This window comes from Rhinichthys klamathensis, unplaced genomic scaffold (assembly GCF_029890125.1).
Source record: "Rhinichthys klamathensis goyatoka isolate OS25496 unplaced genomic scaffold, OSU_Roscu_1.1 h1tg000241l_1, whole genome shotgun sequence".
In the NCBI taxonomy this organism is placed as follows: domain Eukaryota; kingdom Metazoa; phylum Chordata; class Actinopteri; order Cypriniformes; family Leuciscidae; genus Rhinichthys; species Rhinichthys klamathensis.
The window spans coordinates 182877-200150 of record NW_026606763.1 but is presented as its reverse complement, the minus strand read 5'-3'; the positions used below and the strand labels follow the sequence as shown (position 1 = coordinate 200150).

The following is a 17274-nucleotide window of genomic DNA, read 5'->3' as shown; positions in this document are numbered from 1 at the left end:
ATTCAAATTTCAATGTGGCCGTAAAAATTAATCAAATCTTTTTTCGACTAATATTTACTTTTGTTTGGGATCCTTCTTTTCTCACACTATATTTTACCTTTCCTCTGGATGCAGGATACGCTGGCTGCTGTGATTCATGGCACGCAACACGATTTAGAATTACTATTATTCTTCTATATAAGCGAATAGAAAGCAAGAGTGTAATCAGCAAATTACAAAATTACTGCAAAAAAAAAAAAAAGCGGAAAAAATGGCTCAATGGTATTTCCATAATTTCGATTATATGCATACAAAAGTACAAAAGACGATTATTAAACAAAAAAACAACAAATAAATGATAAGCAATAACATTCAGATATTGTTGTAATACACATGAAACATGGTTAAGGCAAGCATAAAAGGGTGGCAAGAGCAGACGGTATTAAAGAGGGTATCTTGTACTGTTTCAATTTTACTCCTTGAATGGAAAAAGTGTTGTGTAGCAGAAACGGGGACATATTTTCTGGGACTATTGATTTCGGTGGTGTTTTTTCGTTACCTCAGAATCTTGTCCCCGTAATTAAAAGGTTGCTCCATTCTTTCTGCATACTTCATAAATGATGAACTCTAGGCTTCCTCGCGCATATACACAAACACACACTTGCTCACACACCTCTCCTTGCCATTATCCCACTCCAGAATGGCGGAAAAAAAGAAGAAATCCAATCAGGGATGAAAGGACATGCTTAAAAAAAATAAATATGAACTTTCTTTTACTGCTTATTTCTCATCAGAGAGGGTGTGAATAAGTGAATAAGTAGATAAGTGTGAAAAAATGTGTGGTAAAGATTGCTTTTAAAGTTCTGTAACGTCTCGTAGGTTTTCAGCCCAGAGTGTCATCAGAAGCGGATGCATCTCTCTCGAAGGGACAAACAAGTTGCTGTATTTATGTGTGCGTTTTTTCCCTAGAAACAGGCACTGCACTGTTGATGTGTCAGTCACTGCATTGGGTGGGATCTACCACTAATAGTCACAGCAATTGCTTTGGTTGTTCTCGGAAAAGTAGGTGGTTCCGTTGGCCATTGAGGGAAAGAGGTACGTTCCTTTCTCCTCAAGTGGACGGTTTGGAATCTGTGAAGGGACAACATTGAAACCATTAAAGGAATGTTTTGTTCATTCCGTGGTAATCATGTCATGATATTCATTAAGTTGTGCATGGACAAGAATTTAAAGCAGAACTCTCTACATTTTGAACTTTTGCCCCCAGCCTCAGTTTTGATGGCTTCCTTTACTATACAGGGGTTTGTCCTTTTTATGAAACCATAATTCATATTCAAAAGAACTTTAACTAACTTTAACTAAGACAATGGTTTTGTCTTATCCAGGACAAAATCTTAAGTCAGGAAATGACTTAAATCTAAGCAAAATGGACAATATAACTGAAATATAACCCACAATCTGTTTAAAAAAAAAAATCCCTGGATGTGTGATGACACATTAAACCTGTGGTAAAAAAAGGGCAGTTCCGCTATTCTCAACAAACTCAAAGACTCAATCTAAAAATTAAGATGAATCAATTAGTACAGTTTACCTGTGTCTGGCCATTGCAGGAGAGATACTGCTGAGCAAGTATGTTATCTGGAGTTAATCCAAGTGGGACTTGACAGGCCATGGGGCTGATGTTGGTGTCCTCCTGTGGGATGACCGGCGTGTCCACGATTAACTCGCTAGGACCTCTCTGGTAGTAACAGGATGCTTGTGTAGGACTCTGGGTAATCAGACCTTTAGCCCTCTGGCAGGATGAAATTGAAGATACTGGATCGGCAGAACCGTACTGCATCCCATTCACCGAGGGTTGAGGCGTGCTTGTGAACATGCAGCTGTTGGAGGTCTGCTGAGGATAGACGCCATTTGCAGTTGTCTGGGGCACGAACCCAGACACGAATCCTTGTGGGTTTGTGTGCGACAACAGTTGTCCAAGCATGTCTCTTTGGGCATCTTTCACTTGGCCGATGAAGCCCATCATATTCTGATGCTCACTGGAAAACGATTTAGGGACCTGCGGAGGGGTAGGCTGGGATTTCTGCCAGGCAGGCAGTCCCGGATTGACAGGATTTTGAGTGTGAAGAGAAAACTGTCCTTGTAAGTGGGTAGTAGGGCCAGAGTGCAGTCCTGCATCTTGTGAACCTGAAACGTTACGGCTGCAAGAGTTCAGCAGGTTATCCACCATATTGTTGCTTTCGGACACCCACTGAGGGTTCTGACTGATTGACGGTTGTTGGGGAAGTGGATTCTGGAAGCCTATCGGCAGGGTGGAAGTGCCCTGCAATAGTGGGTTTTGAAGAGGGAGAGTCATTGCGTTGGGATGGGGCTGGTTTCCAGTCTGTAGGTTTCTCTGGCCACATGGCACCATTCCGTTCTCTTGCACAGCACCTTGCAGACCAAGCCTGACTTGGCTCGACTGCTGACTACACTGCATGCCAAGAGAAGGATTAAACATGATGTTATTATTGCTGGCCATATTTTGGGTTGTCTGGTCTAGTCCAAATGATTGGACGAAAGTGTCGCCAGGTAAAATCTGTGGTCCCATATGGCTGAGCTTGGCCATCCCTCTTCCAGGGCTACTGGCATCCACTCCATCCTGGATGTTCATTCCGATGAACCCACCCGGACCTTGGGATCCACCAAGCATCCCTGCCTGGCAGTTGAATGCCTGGTTAGCAGCTAAGTTATTCTGTAACTCCGGCACCTCAACAAATAGACCCGGGTCCTTTAGCTGTCCAGGCAATTGAACACCACTTTCCTTGAAAAGTGCATCCTCGACATAGGAGAGGATGTCGTTGGTGAGGATTTTGTTAAGATCCATATCGTTGTTGTAGTTCATCCTGAGCAGAGTGTTCTCCCACTCCTTCAGCTCCAATTTGTCCACATCAAAATCCTGAAGGTTGTCGCAAAAAGTGGTGTCCCCGATAATCTGCTGCAAGGTTTCCATCATGTCCTTTACCACACCTTCCTCCTTTATCTCAGCTACAGTGTTTGTGGCTGACGGGTGCCAGGTGTTCCCAGGGACATTGAGCAGGGCGTGGCTATCCCTGAAAGCCTTGTCAAGCGTAAACTGTGAATTGGGGTCATTGTTCGGGTTGTAGATAGAAAGATCCTGGTTCAGCATGGAGCCAAGAATAGAATCTGGGTTCAGAGATTGAGGTTTGTTTATCTTCTGGACTTTGCTCTGATTTTGAATGTCAGTGATGATGTCCAGTGTGGGGCCAGTCTCATACAAGACACCCTCACCAGTGGTGCAGTTAAAGGGTAGCTGCAACTTCCTTTGACTGAGGTGTTCCTCACCCTCCTCATTACTACAAAATACAGACATTATATTCATTAGAAAAACAAGGAGATTAGCTCAGCAACGACATTACTAAAAAGCAGGTTTTACTTACGTTAGTGCTCTCTGTCGAACAATTATAAAGTCTGGCCTTCCTCCTTTATAAATAAGCCTAGCATTGGACTGCACCCAGATCCATGTACCCCATTTTGAGAGAAGTCTGAAGGCGGTTAAACCACTTTCTCCTGTCTTTATCACTATGAGAGAAAGTGAGAGAAAACATATATTTTAAAAGGTCTTCTATAGAAATCAAACTGATAGTCTTATGGAGTTCATAAACTCAACACATCCAAAAGCCAAGTTGAACATCTAAGAATGGACTTGGCTTTAATTTAATAGTAAATACTTGGTCAAGGTCTGATATAACTCACTTCTGACATGGTTGTCAGCACAGTACATCATGTCAGCAGCGTGAATGAACTGATAACCGGAGCCTCTCATACACAGCTCAATCTCAGTGTAGCCAAGAACCACCTTCCCTCTGCAAAATGAGAAATAGATAGGAAAAAATGTTAACACTGTTTATACCCCTTCCAAAAAATGTATTGGCCCAATCTGATGTTGTCTTTTACTTCAAACTCAAAAATACCTTGTGTCGATACCAATGGGTGTGAAGTCCAGCTTGTGTTTGGTTTGGAAAAGAAGAGTCTTGCTTCTGATTTCCAAGATTGAGGGTGGCTGGAGGGGTGTGGCTATGATAAAAAGGGCCAGCTGAGGGTGGGACAAGGTCCCATCTTCCACCAATTTGTTTTGCCCATAGAGATATTTCAGCCTCCCCTGGAAGTTCAGGGCCTTAGGGGCAAAGGGAAGGACATGAAAGTCATTTTAGCCCCATGAGGGTCTGACAGTGAGTAAACAATCCACAGCAGATTTATTTACACAGCTGTTGCTGTTACTGCATCATTGTGTACACAGAAAATCAAACATGGTTGAATATAGCACAAAGTGTTCATCTAAAAATATATACATTTTGGTTTGGACTGGCATACAGGTGTAATAGACATCTAGGATGTTTACCAAGAAGCCTGATGAGTTGTCAAGGAGGCACCGGAATCGGCAGCAGAAGCTTCGTTCCAGGAAAGATGAGTTTTCTGGAGGGATCTGTTGAGGGTTGTAGTTTACCATGTCTCTGGTGATGTCACTGCTGCTCTGCATTGCTGAAGACCAATTGGTTTTGCCAAACAAAAGAGGAAAACAGTGATGTAATAGGCTGTGAATCACTACCTGTGTTCATCATCCTGCGTTTATACAAGGCTCCATTTTATAAATCTGAAAACAAACATACTTCCTTGACTCATTAATGATGACAGCAGTAATCTGCTCATTGACAAAACATTCAGGGCTGGGCACCGCAGTAAATGCTGACGACATCTTAGCAGGAACTCACTATTTGAACACCAACGTTAGGGTGAGTTGCTACTAACCATCGGATCTTTCGCTTCCATCACACGAGGTGGGATTGAGAGCGAAGTGTAGTTGTCTGCGGAACATTGCCCGATCATCTGTATGGATGAGCTCAAATACACTCTGGTGGACCACATCCGACTGTGAAGACAGTGAAAGAGGACATTAATAAAAACATACATGAAACATATGGCATGTTATCACAGGGCATGTTATGCACCCAGCATCTCCTAATAATCCTAATTCATTCCATTGTGAGTGTTTTACCGTTACCATTCAATTTGGTAACAAACAAGATCTCATGTAGTTATTTTCTTTCCATTATGTAATTGCAGTGTTTATGCCAATCAAATGCAAAGTATAGCCTATTGGGGTGGCTCATATTTAATGAAAAAGCATTCTCACATTCTACAGAGGAGATCTCAATGTCCATTTTAGGACTGAATTGAATGTATATCAAAAAGTAGATGCTTCCCTCTAGAGGCTTGGCATAGTAACTGCAGCTTGTCTTGCATTTTTTTTCTTTCGGCCTATGTATTTTCCTCCCTGTGTTCTCTCTCTCTTTCCTCAGAAGACCTATGAAAACAGCTTGTGCTGTGTGCACGCTAATTGCTGCAGGCTGGACGGTGGGGATGAAAACCAGACAAGGTCCAGAAACCATTCATGACAACTAGTACCAACAAACACACATTTAAAGGTTAATGAGGACACACAGGGTCGGGAGTAGAAAGAAGAGATATATGTTAATTGCTCAAAAATATGTATACATGTCGCTGATATTTAAACATATATAGAGTATACACAGATGTTTTTCAACAGGGCACGTAGAATAATGATGTTGAGCCATTCTATAACATCTAAAAATAATAAAATTAAATACTAATATTATTTATAAAATCATATTTTTCAGCCTTTTAATGCATATCCTAAATTTATTTGAATAATCGAATCAAACCTCCCATCTAAAGGCCAAATTATTGCAATATTCACTTCTACAGTTAACACGTTTCTTAATTTTATGCAACCAACAAAAGGATAGTATATCATAAATATAAAAAATGTTGTCCAGCCCTGTTAAGAACTGAATTTTGAGGAGTAAAAGCACAGAACACTTAACACTATAAAAATGTCAGACACCTACTTGATAGAATAATGTAATTAAAAGTATGTGAATAGTTATAAGCGACCTAAGTCACAACAGGTGTTAGCAGTGGGTATGTAATGTATTTGTGCGTATATGTGTGCAGGTGGTGCTGACTGCGTAACCGTAGCGACCTGGACTTGCCTTACATGCTAGAGAGGGAATGTCACACTCTAGGGAAATTGATTTAGTGAGGAAAAACAGGTACGCACTCACAAGCACACACTATATGTACAGATGCACATCAACAAACACAATGAAACCGCAGGTCTTATTCACATATCATACAGGTGTATATATATATATACATATATTATATATACATTCTTTTGTTTTGCACATACTGTCCGTATTGTAATATTTGTGTGTGCCTAGAGCGAGAATGTGTATTTGAGTAGGCATTGTGTAACGTATAGCCTACTTGCTATCTAATGTTGGATATAGTAATGAAAAAGCTATTGTTAATCCATACATGCAAACTATACGTCCAATACATCACAGGAACACATACATAAGATCTTTCACAAAACTGGCTGCGGTTCACACAGACAGACAAACAGGTTTTGCAAGTTCTTTAATGAAGTATCCAAACATTCATTTTGACTCTCTTTGATGTTCTTTTTCTGAGCTTCTCCTCTTTTATAAACAAAACCAAACTATGTCCGATATGCACATCACAGGGTGAAAGAAAAAACACTTAATCGCTAAGCATTTGCAAATATTAGCTTACATAATTTTGAATAAGTCTTTTAAACAGGACAAGGAAGAAAACCTGAACAACATCTGAACAACATTGACTAGTTTGTTCACGATAAAAAAAAAAAAAACCTCATCGACGCCACAGATGTTTAACAGTAAACAAACCATTCCGATTAAGAAATCGAACACCACAGCAATTTTTCACAAACTACTTTCACGCTTCAGTTACGGAACAGTAAGCACCCGTGACCGACATTCGGGCCCACAGAATTATCCTGACGATAAGAGAAATTCATGATTCCTTCAGGATGAGGAAATACTCAACAAACAAGTGAAGAATGATTCAAATGTTTCCAACTCCAGCATAGATTTGACAATTACACTGGATTTATCAATTGTCAATCAAAACGCAATAGAATTGTTTGAGGCTAGTAAACTAATAATCATTTTTCTTGGTAAACAATACAAAAAACTAAACAAGTAAAGCTGGGAAGAGGCCTAGCTTTTGTTTAAGCCACTTACCAGCAATATTTGTGTTGATTACGAAAATGTCAGCGTATGACGAGATGACTAATGTTAAATAAAAGCTGTACTTCCTAAAGAGAAGTTTTAAAGCAAACTCACCTGATGGAAGCCAAGGTAGTCCTGTATAGTCGGTGATGAATAAAACACGTAACCTTCGGCGGTGACAACCAGAACAAAGCCATTGAGGGCCTGAAAACAAAATTAGACAAATATGTGTTAAAACATGGTAACAACAAATTGCCCGCTAAGTCAAAGCTGTATGGCATGACATATTTCATAAACAAAAACAGAAAGGTTAGTTTTGGTTTGGTTTATTCCCGCTACACATTGTGCGATTTTGGGCTGTCCCAGACAAAAGATGACCAATCGTGACGATTTCTGTGCCAGTCGTGGCTCCTAAACGGTGGTCCTACATCATACAGTGAGAGGTTCAAATACCGCGTATGTCAGTCTTGCGACCAAAGATAGCCAGCGATAATTTTCTGACTGTATCAGAAATTTAGCATGATCATCTCACGGTGTGTTTGCTGCTACGACCTACATTTACTGACTAGCCAATAAAAATGCAACATGAAATGGCGTATTGATCAACGTGACATGGCGCTAAAACTTATTTGCAAAATTAGAATGCCCAAGTTGGCCTCTTTTCCCTAGTCATGACCGCGTCCATATTCTCCTCTTTCGCTCACTCCTCTTTTTTTCAGCGGACATAAAAAACACAATTGTCGGAATGCAATTCATCTTGCTCTATTTGTTTACCACTAGCGCATGCTGATGACGTTTTATATACTGACGTCTAAACTTGCGTCGTAGCCTACGATTCAATAGGTGTCATCATTGAACAGTCTACATACATGTCGTACCCAAGTTTATTAAGTCAAGTCAAGTCAAATATATTTATATAGCGCTTTTCACAATACAGATTGTATCAAAGCTGCTTCACAGTATCAATCAAAACAACTTAACAGTGTTTGTTTATTACTGGAAAAGACATCCAAGTTTGGTAGAGCTGATCAGTGGTATGATGGGTCATTTAATTTGAATATCCCCAACTGAGCAAGCCAAAGGCAACAGTGGCAAGGAACCGAAAAACTCCATCAAGTTTATTAGATTCATGTCGTACACTGTGAATTGTAATGGATTTCCGAAATCGCACAGTCTGTAGCAGGCATAATGCGAAACACAGTGTCTGGGATTGTGAGTGAGTGTAAGACTGTAGATGGGTGGGTGTAATGGGGCCATTTTTCTTCTTTTACATCTTTTTTTTTCTAAAGTAAACATCCCATGTAATTATCCAGGCTTTTGTTAAGGTGTTGAACATGACAACAGACAAGGGGGTGAATATCGCCGCTAGTCACGCACAGGAACCAACAGCCCTCAAACAATGGAGAGAGAGTGTGTGTGTGTGAGAGAGAGAGAGAGACGGAGATGTGGCTGAAAAAGAAACTCACAATATTTGTACATGGAAAGCAACGTGATATAGTTTACAAAGAAAAGATAACATTGCTCAACAGTGGAGAATCTCAATTGCTCAGACTTCATTCCCTTTCACCAAGCGTGACAACAGCTACAATAAACAAAATGTCAACCCAACTTTCCTTCAGGAGTTTATGACATGGTAGCTTAAGTGTTTTATTTGAGCGGGTATAGATTGACTTTATGACTATTGTTTATTTTAATATCCTTCCACGGAATCAAGAAACGTTCACACTTTTACCTGCTATGCACACACAAATATAATGGGAAATTACCGACTTCTTTGCGCAGCCCAGAGTGACAGTTTGCATGAATAAATAACGAGGGAGCAAATGAGGATACACAAAAGTGAGGGACGATTTAGAAAGAGTACAGATGCAAATCGATCTGATCTTAGATTGACGTGACGAAAAATGGGAAGACCTCCCAGAAGATGATTCTTATCACTCACACAAAAACTCACAAAAAGATCCGGGCCATTTTAGGTGAGAAATGAGGTGCAAGGTGTTTATAAAATGTGTTAATGTTAAGTGTGAGCGTATGTAAACAAGTGGGAGATCGTTATGAAGAATCCTGGTAATTCTCAAGAAAAGAGATCAAGGAGTTGGTGCATTTCCATGCATTTTACCTGCAACAACAGGTCACCCTCTGAGAAACTGACTCCATCCAGACTGGTGGCTGTCTGTCCATTTCCTCCAAATGTCCCTGTCCGGTCACTTGGCCATCCATTTCCTCCTGTCTTTTTGCCTGTGGCTAAAGCAAAGAGAGAGAGAGAAAGAGTATGGTTTCTAAAAAGTTACCATAATGAATGTCATTCTGTGCTGGCTTGATAAGGAGATTGTTTTTGTAAGATTTAAACCATTCTTTCAGACAAATAATATGAAAGAATCCATTACTTCAAAATAGTCCATTACCATGGATGGAGACAGGCCAAAAAGCACTTAAATAAAATAACTTTACAGGATTTTGAGTTATGTGTTTACAAAAAAATGTAAAAAGTAAAGTTGGCACCGGCAATTCATCATTAAAGTTGTACATTTTGCTGAAAAATCTATGAAAACATCACATGACCAAGCAGAATGTCACTACCCTTCCACTGTGCACTCAGGAAGTAACTAGGACTAACATGATCAATCAACGTCATCAACAGTTTCCTCTCCAGATGTCTTGAACTCTGTATATTGTTGTTGTTTTTTATTACTTGCCTTCTCCCTCTCAACATGTACCAAGCAAAAATGTGTTTGAAAACAAAGGCCATTATAGTCAAATTTACAAGGTGCTAGTCAATTAAACAAATTGTCTATTAGCTAAAGCTTCTTTTGCTGAACATTTGAGTCTTGCCCATTTTGGTTACTCAAGCTACAAAATGTACTAACATGTTACGATATCAATAAGGAACCGCTGAGGTAAACAATGAAGTAAACTGTGAGGCAAAGCCTGTGGTAAAATCTGATGTAAACTGAAGTCTGAGGTAACATTTCAAGTCAACTGAGGTAAAATGTGAAGTAAGCTCTAATGCAAACCTGCAAGGTAAAATACGTAAAATGTGAAAAGTAAATTGATGAAATTTGAGATTTATTGAGGTAAAATATGAGGTAAATCATGTAAACTAAAGTTTGAGATGAAATGAGGAAAAATAAATAAATAATAAAACTGGCAAACAAAGTCTGTGGTGAACTAAGGTAAAATATGAGCCAAAATCTGAGGTAAATGTGAATTAAAGTTTGAGACTTTAATGAGTTAAAAATCTGTGGCGAACTCTGATGAAAACTGTGAAATGAGCTCTAAAATAAACCTGTGAAGGCAAAAAGTGAAGTAAACATACAAAATCAGAGATAAATCTTGAGATAAACTGAGATCAAATCTTTGATGAACTGAGGTAAAATATGAGGTAAATGAGGTAAAAATCTGTGGTGAAGCTAAAAAGTGAGGTAAAGTTAAACGTAAGGTAAACTCTAATGTAAATGAAAATAAAATATAAGGTAACTCTGATGTAAACTCTTTGGTAACCCACTACCTTTGATGTAAAATATGAGGTAAACTTTGTGGTTCTGATGTAAAATCTGAGTTCACTTCTTGAAGCTCAGCAATGACCACACTGAACGTGCGACAGTCTTTTTTTTATTCCTGCTCTCAGAGAGAGAGAGAGAGAGAGAGAGAGAGAGAGAGAGAGAGAGAGAGAGAGAGAGAGAGAGAGAGAGAGAGACATTTCAACACTTTCACAGCGGCAGCGCACACACCAAAACTCTCACTTCACACACTGCAATTTTATGTGCGAGGAAAAAAAGTACAGTTTTCTAAAAGTGTACAAAAGAACCTCAACTGACAATTTCGCAAACGTTAAAATGTTAAGTTAATCTCAAATACTTGATTATTTTTCTGTGGTTTCGCCATATTTTCCATACATTCCATTTCAGTAGCGATTAATTTTAAATTCACATCGCTAAATGAATGCTAAACTAACTGATATATCACATCTCTAATGTTTATTGTCCAGTACGTGTTAGACTTTAGTTGGGAGGTTGTTTTTTGTGTGTGGAAATGTCTAAAGCTAGGCTAACGCTGAGCTAACATAAGCCAGTGGGTGCGGCTCGCTAAGCCATTTCCTCCCTGACCGGCGCAGATGCCTTGCTATTTCTAGACCTTATCAAAAGCGCTCTATCGTAACCCCTTGGAGGAAAAAAAAAAGAAGGGAGGGGGAAAAAAGGAATAAGAAAAAGTGGAGGAGGGGAAAGAACGGTGTTTTTCTGCAAAGCACCAAAAATATCTCCCCACAGGACACAGATGTTGAGAGATTATTTGGCGAGGGGAAAAGCCGAGGCGAACTCAAACCACTTTAAACATGGACTGCTGATCGGTCTGGCAGTTTAAATTGCAAACGAATGTAAAAAAAAAAAAAAACAACAACGGAAAAGAGAAAAAAGGAGAAAGACAGAGACAACAACATCGTTCTGTAGACGTTCACCACAGATCTTGATGAAGAAGTAAATAGGGGTGTAATACAAACTCTGCCACCACACCAAAGAAATAACTACAGTACGGACAGCAAAGAAAGCGAGGGGAAACTCTTGATGAGGAAAACAGAACACTTGGCCCCTAGCGCTTGCTAGGCTTCTGAAGCTAAAGAGCGCAAGCATACACAAACCGAGGCAGCTGCTCAGGAGTCTCGGAGTCTACTGACACACAACAACTCATTGACAGAACTACACACAATTGTGAGCCGGCCGAAACGAGTTTGCTCTGCTGAAGCATCTCCAACGGTCTGAACGTTCCTGGCACGCAAGTCCGTCAAACATTGGCAGCCTATTGGCCGTGTGGTCCCGTTCCGACTCTGAATTTAAAACTCCAGTCTTTCATAAGCATATCGGGCCTGTTATTAAAAATTGAGGTTTGTGGAACATCTATGTAATCATGATCCACCTCTTCTTCGTGGATCACACTGACCTCCACTGACCTGCTTCCAGAGACGAATAAAATGATGAAGTCCGGTGGCCGAGTGGTTATAAGCACACGCACACACACACACACACACAGTTCATCTGCCATTACAGTAATTCAACACACATGCAACCACGACGTGCTCTTTCCCTCGCGTTCCCTCTCTCCTTCAGTTGTACGTCTCCCTTACACCCTTCAATTTTGTATTGGGGATCTCTCGACCGCAATCTCTAAACCCGTTCTCCACTCGCCGTGTGTAACTGGAGAAAGTGGGAGGTCTGGTGTGTATGGTGATTAGGAACAGGGTGAACTTGTCTAATATGGGTCACTAAATCTACCGAAAGCCCAGATCCAGGCCCTGGTGCCTCCCACTTGATGAGCTCATCTTTGATCTGCCTTTCATCTTTTCTGTACCATTCTTTCTTTCGACATTAAACTCTCAGTAATTGTGCTCAAATTAAGGCAGATTTGAATGCAAGCTTGCAGTTGATTGTTGAGGACTACACCCTTCTTTGAAATACCAATGATACCCAGTTACGAGGAGGCTTTTTGACCAGGAAGACAAGAACATCTCGACTTATACTGACGACAGTGTTTTTTAAACAGTTGAACGCTATTACTGCCGAAACCCTGGACTAGTGATGCATGAAATGACTTTTTTTTTTTTTTACCAGATGAAAAGTTCAACCGAAATTGAAGTTTCCATTTAGCCAATAACCAGAACTGAAAACTAGTTTCAGTAATTAAACTTGAGTAATTGGGTAACAACTCAGTATGCTGTTCAGGGTTTTGTGCTCACAGTTGGAAAAACCAGTCATGGTGATGTTTTTCAGCCACCTCTCAAATAAATTTGACATATTTCTGCTAATCTAGCATAATTTTTAGCCATGGTGTTGTCAGTGTGTCCATTCATTTACCTGTTGTAGCTTGTCCATGTTGTGTGCATGAAATGGTAAGTGCTTCCCCAATGACTCGTTGTGTCTGTATCAGCCAGTGATTTCAGCCCTCCAAAAAAATTCTGTTGAAACCTAATTATTTTTTAAATTTTTTTAAGGTTTCAGCAGCCAAAACTTTCTATACAGCACTATCTTGAACATTACCTGTCATTGGACTACTGCATAAACTTTTGCTTTTGTAGTTTTTAGTTTTTTTAGTTTTTATCTACTGCAGGGTTCCTCAAATCCAGGCCTGGAGGGACACTGTCCTTCAGAGTTTAGCTCAAACCATGATCGAACTCACCTACCTGCAATATTCAAGTAACTCTGAAGACCTTGATTAGCTTGTTCAGGTGTGTTTGATTGGGGTTGGAACTAAACTCTGCAGGGCAGTGGTCCTGTAAGGGTACGATTACACGACAACGATATGCTTAAAACGGAGAAGTTTTTCCATTGAGATTTCAGCATACAGAAGACACCATTGTCAAAAACGATTCACACGGATCCGCGGAAACGAATAAAAACCCTGTATGCTGCTGCCAGGCCATTAGATGGCGATGAAACACTATAGACACGTAATACGGCGCATGTGCATGACGTCAACATCTTCAGAGATTCGCGTTTTTGTTGTTTACGCGGAGACCGTTTACAAAAACGTGCACTTTGGAACCTGTTTTCAAAACTTTGCGTTTTCAGGCACCCAAAACGCTGTCGTCGTGTAAACAAACGGCCAAAATGCAAAAAAAGTGTTACGTTTTTAGTTGAAAACGGTGTCGTGTAAACAGCCCCTAAGACTGGATTTGAGGAACCCTGATCTACAGTATTATCCAATAGAAACCTAAAACAAGAACCCACAATGTCAAAACACTCAGGTGCTAGTCGCCAAGGCTTGACATTGTCAAAACTGTGGCCAATGAAAATGCGGAGTCTCTAGTAACTTTGGAAAACCACTAGCCACGGTTGCTGTTGAGGCTGCTGTCACTTTAAGACCTGACACACGGATCCATTATACTGTAATATATGTTTTCTTTCCCAACTGTTTACGTTCACTTAAAACATAACTGACTGTGTTTACGTTAATACTCGCCAAGTGTGTGTCAACTCGCTGTCGGAGAGATAAAGGCATTAGCGAATCGTGAAAACACAACACATTCTGCTAGTGTCTGGATAGTGTCTGCCGCTAACGCGAAGGGAGGCACACTGTGTGTTCCTGAGGGTTCAAGGGAGTGAGAAATGAAGACAGAGAGAGACCAAGCGAGGGAAACCCACTGGGCTCTCGTTTGGCCTGTGGTTTAATAACCTCGCGTGCTGAGAATGACTGCATCCTTGACAGCACCTGAACCCTATTAGCTAACAAACTGGACCACTTCCCAGACGTTTACCAATCCTTTTCTTCACCTCCCTTGACACTGCGAATGTTGGTCTATAGAAATTATAATCTCTCCTTCTCTTTGTCATTCTTTTCCTTCTCCCATTTATTGAAATTCATAAATACGCAAACCTGTATGCAATGTGAAAAACACATAATAAATGCTACACTGTACTGTACTAAATACGCCGGCGCAAACCCAAACAGCTGTTACGTAAAATCTGTGGAGACAAGTTTCATAGCTGTGAAAAGTACGTATATATTTTTTAAAATAGAGAACAAGCAGTCTTTGTCTGCATGTACAAACACATAGTTAACGTTAACACGCTCTTGTCAGGTATCAACATTGCTCGAGCTGTGTTTTAACACTTCATGATTTTCGAAATGCTGCCAAGTTGTTTTATTGCGTCGTTTGTATGCGCACAGTCGATTGATTTTTATTAAACATATAGATGCCCGCAGCATTCAAAGATTTTGTGCGACAGTAATGTCTTGTCTTAGGCTATATTCTGGCAAAATATGAGGTTCTGTACATAAACGCGCACACACTGCACCCACCCACTGGGATTTTAAAGGCTTTGAAACTCCAGTGCTGAATTGAGCCATTGTTTTTTTTTTTTTCGTTGTCAGAAAAACCCTGACTTTGACTTTGATTCTCTCTCTGTCTCTGTGGTGGGAGGCAGGTTTAGACTTGAAGGTATGAGGATTGTGGTATCTGTGTCTTCCAAGATACCTCGCTCACACACACCATCAGCTATCTCTCCAGTTTCTGTCTTTTGACAGGACTCCAAACGAGCGTTTTCTAACCAGGCCTAATTAAAAGTCTATGGGGGATTAACACTGATGCTGCTGTTTATTTACACATGCAAATTTACAAAAAAAAGGAGGCAGACGCTGCACAGTACAATTCCTAATCTTGAGGGAAAATGCTAGGTTACAAACAATGCAGAAGACAATGTGTCTGGATGTATGCCTGGTTATAAGGGTTTTCTTCCATCATTTGATATATGACTGATGTCATTATCAACAGATATTAACACAAAATAACATCTGGTTTCTGTGGGTGGGTACAGCAAAACATTAATTGCGGCAAGCAAATAGCACTTTTTTGCCTGCTGAGTTTTGTGAAAAGATGAAATCTCTAATGAGTCTAATTTACAGTATACTGAAAAAAGACAAATTAATTCATTTGAATAAATTAAATACATTGAATAAACAAAATCACATTTACAAATCACAGTCATTTATATGTTCTCAAAGCAAAGTGTTATTTTAGCACAGATTTTTGTGAATATAACGAGCCTAATTTACACAGATAGAAGGCATAACTGTGCTGAAAAATTGCTAATAATTTAATTAAAATTAATAAACACATTAAATAAATTAAATAAAACATTTTTAAATTAAATAATTTAAACATTTTATAAGCACGCAGCACAGTGTTATTTCAGTGCTCTGTTTTGTGAAAACTTGCAATCTGTAATGAACCTAATTTACATAGAAAGAAGGAATGTTTGTGCTACAAAAAATGTAATAAATTTACATTCAATATTTTACAATTTACATTCAATATTTTACAATTTTATTAAAGTAATACTTTTAAAGAATGCTTGTTCATGGTAAAAAATAACTAATTTATTTCAATTTTAATACATTAAATAAGTTAAATTAATAAATGTATTTAAATGAAATACTTAAATATTGTAAGTATTAAATTGAAATACAGTACATTGTTATTTCAGTGCGAGGCGAAGTCTGTGCCTGAAGCGAATTAAGGAATTATGAAAGGTCACGACCTGTGCGTGTACATGTTTGTGTGACCTTGATGTCATCTTGACATAGAACTGACCTGGTATTTCAACCAATCAAATGCCTGTGACAAGCATTATCAAAACATGCCTTACTAGCCAATAAATCTCTCTAGTAGTAGTAACGGCAACAATGGTAGTAGTGTAAGTATGCTATAGCAGTGTACACACTATTACTTTACTGTCGATTTGTATTGTTGTTCTTGTGCTGTCCTTTCAACACCCTTTCAGTGAAGTACGCTATGTTGTCATGAAGGGATAAACAGACAGTGAGAGCAGAGCAGGAAGTGTTGTGTAAAAGAGACGGGGTGGAGGGGGATCATGAGACTTGTACAACTGCTTCACTGTTTACATAGCCTGTTTTCTGTCAGGCAAAAGCATTAAACTTGAATTGGCCCTCTTTGTCAGAGAGACAGTGAGAGAGCATGGCCTGAATGTGAGGAATGTTTCTGTCGAATGTAGAGTGTAAATTATGCCATTGTCATATTCATTCATACTGTATATTCCACAAAAATAAAACAATTTATAGATTAACATATCATTGTATGTATTATATATATATATATATATATATAATAAGCAATATATTAATGATAATATATTTATTAAATAACACAGTGAAACTAACATTTTAGTTGACAACAAAAAATGTATATTATAATAAATTATATATACATTAATACATGCATATATGCATTATGTTTATATATATATATATATATATATATATAGGCTATACAGTAGGCTATATATACATACATACATACATATATATATATATATATATAATCTTTTTTTGAATAATATATTAAGAAATGTATTTATAATATATTTTAGATTATATATTGTAATTTAATTGCCAAAAGTAACACTATGACTAAGAAAATAGTAATACACACACACACACACACACACACATATATATATATATATATATATATACACCCGTGTTGTTCCGCATTGTTTTCTTAGAAATGCATTATATAATTCAGATGGTCTTACAAATTATTTTCAAATAAAAGTATTTTCTTTATAAAAAAAGGCTTTTTTCAAAAGGTACAGCTTGAAAAAAATGGGGGGAGGGTGTCTTGTAATCGGAAAAACACGGTATATGA

The 17274-nt window shown here is 38.9% G+C and overlaps 1 protein-coding gene across 1 annotated transcript in view; it reads right to left on the bottom strand.

Moving 5' to 3' along the window:
- Positions 1 to 259: 259 nt before the first annotated feature.
- ahr2 (aryl hydrocarbon receptor 2) overlaps positions 260 to 17274 on the bottom strand; it is a 64393-nt gene continuing 47378 nt past the window's right edge. Inside the window, exons 3-11 of the mRNA XM_056265874.1 lie at positions 9238 to 9362; positions 7233 to 7322; positions 4789 to 4909; positions 4382 to 4521; positions 3954 to 4156; positions 3736 to 3845; positions 3420 to 3561; positions 1571 to 3335; positions 260 to 1110 (exon numbers count right to left, since the gene is read on the bottom strand). Coding sequence (XP_056121849.1) covers positions 1003 to 1110; positions 1571 to 3335; positions 3420 to 3561; positions 3736 to 3845; positions 3954 to 4156; positions 4382 to 4521; positions 4789 to 4909; positions 7233 to 7322; positions 9238 to 9362 — 2804 coding nt within the window. The 3' untranslated portion in view covers positions 260 to 1002. The remainder of the gene's footprint in view (positions 1111 to 1570; positions 3336 to 3419; positions 3562 to 3735; positions 3846 to 3953; positions 4157 to 4381; positions 4522 to 4788; positions 4910 to 7232; positions 7323 to 9237; positions 9363 to 17274) is intronic.